The sequence below is a fragment of the Phytophthora infestans genome, genomic scaffold (assembly GCF_000142945.1).
Source record: "Phytophthora infestans T30-4 supercont1.17 genomic scaffold, whole genome shotgun sequence".
Classification (NCBI taxonomy): domain Eukaryota; phylum Oomycota; class Peronosporomycetes; order Peronosporales; family Peronosporaceae; genus Phytophthora; species Phytophthora infestans.
Genome location: NW_003303742.1, coordinates 2,539,732 through 2,543,890, shown reverse-complemented (window position 1 = coordinate 2,543,890; position 4,159 = coordinate 2,539,732). Strand labels below are relative to the sequence as shown.

Here is a 4,159-nt window from a genome sequence, read left to right as displayed (position 1 = left end):
CCGAGCCTCTCCCACTTAGAATAGAGGAGTCAGTGTCTCCGCGAAGTTGGAGAGGCCTTCTGGGGTGACGGAAGCCGTTCAAGTAGAACGGCGTGGCCGCGTGTACTCGTGCACCGCGTTGTTGAGCGCAGACTTAACAACTAAGGCCGCTCTTGAGCTCGAACTCCTTGACTCCACGCTTGGCACGGCAGACGAACTCGCCTCTGTCTTCCTTCACACACGCTCTCTCCACTCCATCGCTCTCGTGGTAGTCCGACACGTTCTTGGGGAAGGCGCCCATACGCCATAGGTCCAGGAAGCTCCACTTGGTCGCAAACTCCGTCTTGAAGTTCCAGAAGTACCAGCCGTGGCCATTAGCGAAGCCATTGAGCTTCTTCAGAGTCAGCGACTTGGTCAACGCCGCGTCGTCGTCTTGGTGGAACGAGTCCTGACTGGTAACGGGACACTTACCGAAGGACGGACCAGACATGCCAGTGCCGTATGGACCCTGGATCGGCTTGGTCTTGTCCAAAGGAGTGCCCGGGAAGCCGTCGCCGAGGTACGTACTGTTGACCGGGCAGTCTATCATGTGGCACTGCACCTTAGGGAAGCCAGGCAAGTTGTCGTTGAAGCCGTTGAGCCACATGGCGCAATTGTCCGTGCCAATAGACCACTCGCCGACAATCACCGGCATCATGGCGTTCTCCATGTCACTGATGACATATTTCTGCTGACAAGCGTTGGAGAAGAAGTCTGCAACCGTTCCAGGAGGGTTCCAGGCCTGGTAGATGTGCGTGTCCAGAGCGATATCGGGGCAGCCCTTGAGGAACTTGGCCCAGAACTGCAGACCGAAGCGGAACGAGTCGTGGATGACGAATTTCCACGAGGGAGCCAACACCTTCACACGTTTGTAGGACTTCCAGTAGTACCGCTTCAACACCTTAATAGGAGTGAGTTCCCATGGCTCGTTCACCGGCTCGAGACCCATGATAGCCTTGTGGCCCTTGTAGCGGTTGATAATAGCCTCCACGGCCACAATGGAGTGGTTCAGGTTGGCGTAGTTGATGCTCGAGTAGTTGTGGTTCTCCACGTCAAAAGTACCAGCCCATTCAGCTTGACGGATAGGCCAGTGCTCGAACGTCGTGGTGCCCACAGGCTGCGTGCTGGCAATGGACGTCCACTTGACATTCGACGATTTGCCACTGTTGTCGAAGCCGTTCTGCGAGCCAATCAAGCCGTGGATATCCAGAAGGATTTCGAGGTCGTACTTGAGAGCCAAGTCGGCCACGCGGTCCAGCGCCTCGACGGCACCGTCCGTGCAGCCAGCAAAGGGCTCGTACGGGTTGAACATCCAGTCACCGACCGGCACACGCAGCGAGTTGACGCCTGCAGCAGCCAGCTCGGCGATGTCCTTCTCCGTGACCCAGTTGTCATAGTGGATACGCAGTTGACGGTTGGCTTCCTCCTTGTCCAGTGCCGTGCAGAACGTGTGCATGTCCATGGCTGTCTTCCCCGGAGCCTTGTCACCGAATCTCTGCTGGGTGTTGAGGAACTGGTAGAAGAGCGTGGGCGTGATCCACGGCTCCAGTACGAGCCAGCCGCCCAGGTTGACACCGCGCACTTGCTTGTTGAAGGGCGTGGCGTGCGTGTCCAACGAGCACGTCATGTCCGTGTCGTTGGGCTTGAAGGACTTGAAAATGCCGCTGTCCTGCGAGAACATGGAGGCCTCGCTGTGTTTCCAGTACCACTCGTAGTCAGGCAGGTCTTCCGTGTCGTGAGGACCCGAATCGGACTTCGGCTTGGACGTCGGTGCATCCGTTGGTGCCTCAGGGGCGGGCGGAGCATCGGTGAGCTCGTCGTGCGAGTCGTCCTGAGGCACGTCCATGGAGATGATGGACTGGCGGAAATTGGGCTCGCCCAGGGCGGACTTGCTGGAAACGCTCGGCTGCAGCGACAGCGCCAGAAGCGCACAGAGCGCTGCCGCTGTCTTCAGGCTGGACCCGACCAACATTCTGCCTACAGATTCGAAGCTGGCAGCTGGATACAGAGTCTAGTGCGCACCTCGGAGCAAATGCGGAAATGAGAGAGGATCTTGCGACTGATTCGACTGCACCCTTTAACGAAGATACGATGGCTGAAAATTGCAAAACTAGACGGTACGGTGGACTTAATTTTTGTAAGGCTCCTTCTGAGTGACAGCCCAGAAATGAGATAGGGATAAGAAAAATTACGTGATAGCCTATCATGTTGCGATCTTCCGTGTTGAAGTACTTCATGGTGTGGCAGCCACATGGCATATCTTTAGTAGCTTGCTAGCCAAATGATAATAGGCAACGCATGCGCGCTTAGTCTGAGCGTCACCATACACGCGTCTGGTCTCGTTGCGGCAGGCCAGCGCCGCTTTGGCCCGTAGCGGTGCTCGTAGATGGTGAAGTAGAGTGGCGTGCGCTCCAGACACCAAAGTTTGTAGAGTCTACTGTAGACGGGTCGGAAAAGAGAAGGATACTTTGGGCCCGAATCTGATCATGAGACACATTCGATGGTGATCGCTAGCTGGCGCCATCGACCGACTTGGTAACGGCGTCTTTTCGAAAATGAGAATCAGGTTCATTGTCCAGCGCTATAATAAAACAAGGCAACCAAGGCAGTTATGAGCTTCGTTTACGTGAGTTCTCACTTTGTTCAAGCTATCCATACTTGCTCAGGACCTCAGATCGAGAAACCCGCCTAGCAGCTAGGCTAGCTAACGCGTACGTGTTGTCCAACTTGGCCCACCATGTTGAGCGATATTGCACCCAGCAATCGGCGTCCATGATCGTGGTCAGAGTTCCAACCGTCAACGCTGTTGCCAAGAACTCTCCAGGTATCAGTCATCCGACACCCGGATTGTTTCCAACCGTTCGTTGCCATTGCGATTCTGAATTCTGCAAGGGCGTCAATTGCTTCGCGATGCTTCTACCATCGATTTTCAATCTTGCACAATTTGTTTAAAGATGTGGTCATTAGGGATCAAACGTTCACGACGTGGCCGATCAAAGGAGAGTATTCTTGCCGTCTTCTGTGGCGCGTGACAGCCATGACGACAGCCAGTCCACTTAAGCCCACTGCAGCACACACGAGGGTCCAGACAAGGATTTCCTTACTAACGGAGGCGGTCAGGAATTCCTGACGCTCGACGCTAGACGGACTGGGGATCGTCATAAGGTGTGCTGCGCCGCCAAAGTCACATGTAGCGCCTTCCTCACGGTGAGCATGCCAGTACTCGTTGAACGCCCAGTCACAGCGCTCCTCGATCGTAGTAAAGCGCTTGTCAATGTCGGTGCAGTCCACCTTGCCATCGTCGCCACCACAGGCAAAATCCAAGCCGCTCTCGAGGTCCGATCGATGAACTCCACGCTTTGCCGCACAGACGAATGCGCCCTTGTCCTCAGCCAGGCAAGCCGAGAAGACTTCCTCGTCGGAGCGATAATTCGACACATTCTTGGGAAAAGCGCTCTTACGAACCAGCTCCAGGAAGTTCCAACGCGAGCCAAACTCCGTCTTGAAGTTCCAGAAGTACCAGCCGTGACCAACGGCGAATGCATTCAGCTTCTTCATGTTCAAGTTACGCGTGAACTCGCGCTCGTCGGTGTCGTCTTGCTGGCCAAACGACGTGTTGCTGGTGATCGGGCACTTGCCGAACGACGGACCGGATTGGCCAGTGCCGTACGGACCTTGAATTGGCCTTGTAATATCCAACGGAGTGCCGGGGAATCCCTGGCCGAGGTAGGTGCTGTGCACGGGGCACTGTGTCATGCGGCACTGAATGTTAGGGAAACCCGGCAGATTGTCATTGAAGCCATTTAGCCACATGGCGCAGTTGTCTGTGCCCAGCGACCATTCACCAACAATTACAGGCATCATAGCGTTCTCCATGTCGGCAATCATATACTTTTGCTGACAGGCATTAGAGAAGTAGTCTGATCGGGTACCGGGGGCGTTCCAAGCCTGGTAGATGTGGGTGTCCAGGGCGATATCGGGGCAACCGCGCATGAACTGCGACCAATACTGGACACCGAACCGGAACGAGTCGTGCAGCACAAATTTGCCTGGCGGCGCACGGGCCTTAACGCGCTTGTAGGACTTCCAGTAGTAATCTTTTAAGAGGTCAATGGGCGTGAGTTCCCACGGCTCGTTGACG

The 4,159-nt window shown here is 55.4% G+C and overlaps 2 protein-coding genes across 2 annotated transcripts in view; both read right to left on the bottom strand.

The window, feature by feature from the left end:
- Positions 1-133: 133 nt before the first annotated feature.
- Positions 134-2,048, bottom strand: PITG_10218 (glucan 1,3-beta-glucosidase, putative; the record flags this gene model as incomplete). The annotated part of the gene is made up of 1 exon (XM_002902692.1): positions 134-2,048. One exon carries the CDS (start codon positions 1,988-1,990, stop codon positions 134-136), a length of 1,857 nt encoding a protein of 618 aa, XP_002902738.1.
- A 618-nt stretch (positions 2,049-2,666) lies between these two features.
- Positions 2,667-4,159, bottom strand: part of PITG_10217 (glucan 1,3-beta-glucosidase, putative) — a gene marked incomplete at both ends in the record, with an annotated part of 3,102 nt that continues 1,609 nt past the window's right edge. The window contains 2 exons of the mRNA XM_002902691.1: positions 2,667-2,821; positions 3,123-4,115. Coding sequence (XP_002902737.1) covers positions 2,667-2,821; positions 3,123-4,115 — 1,148 coding nt within the window. The remainder of the gene's footprint in view (positions 2,822-3,122; positions 4,116-4,159) is intronic.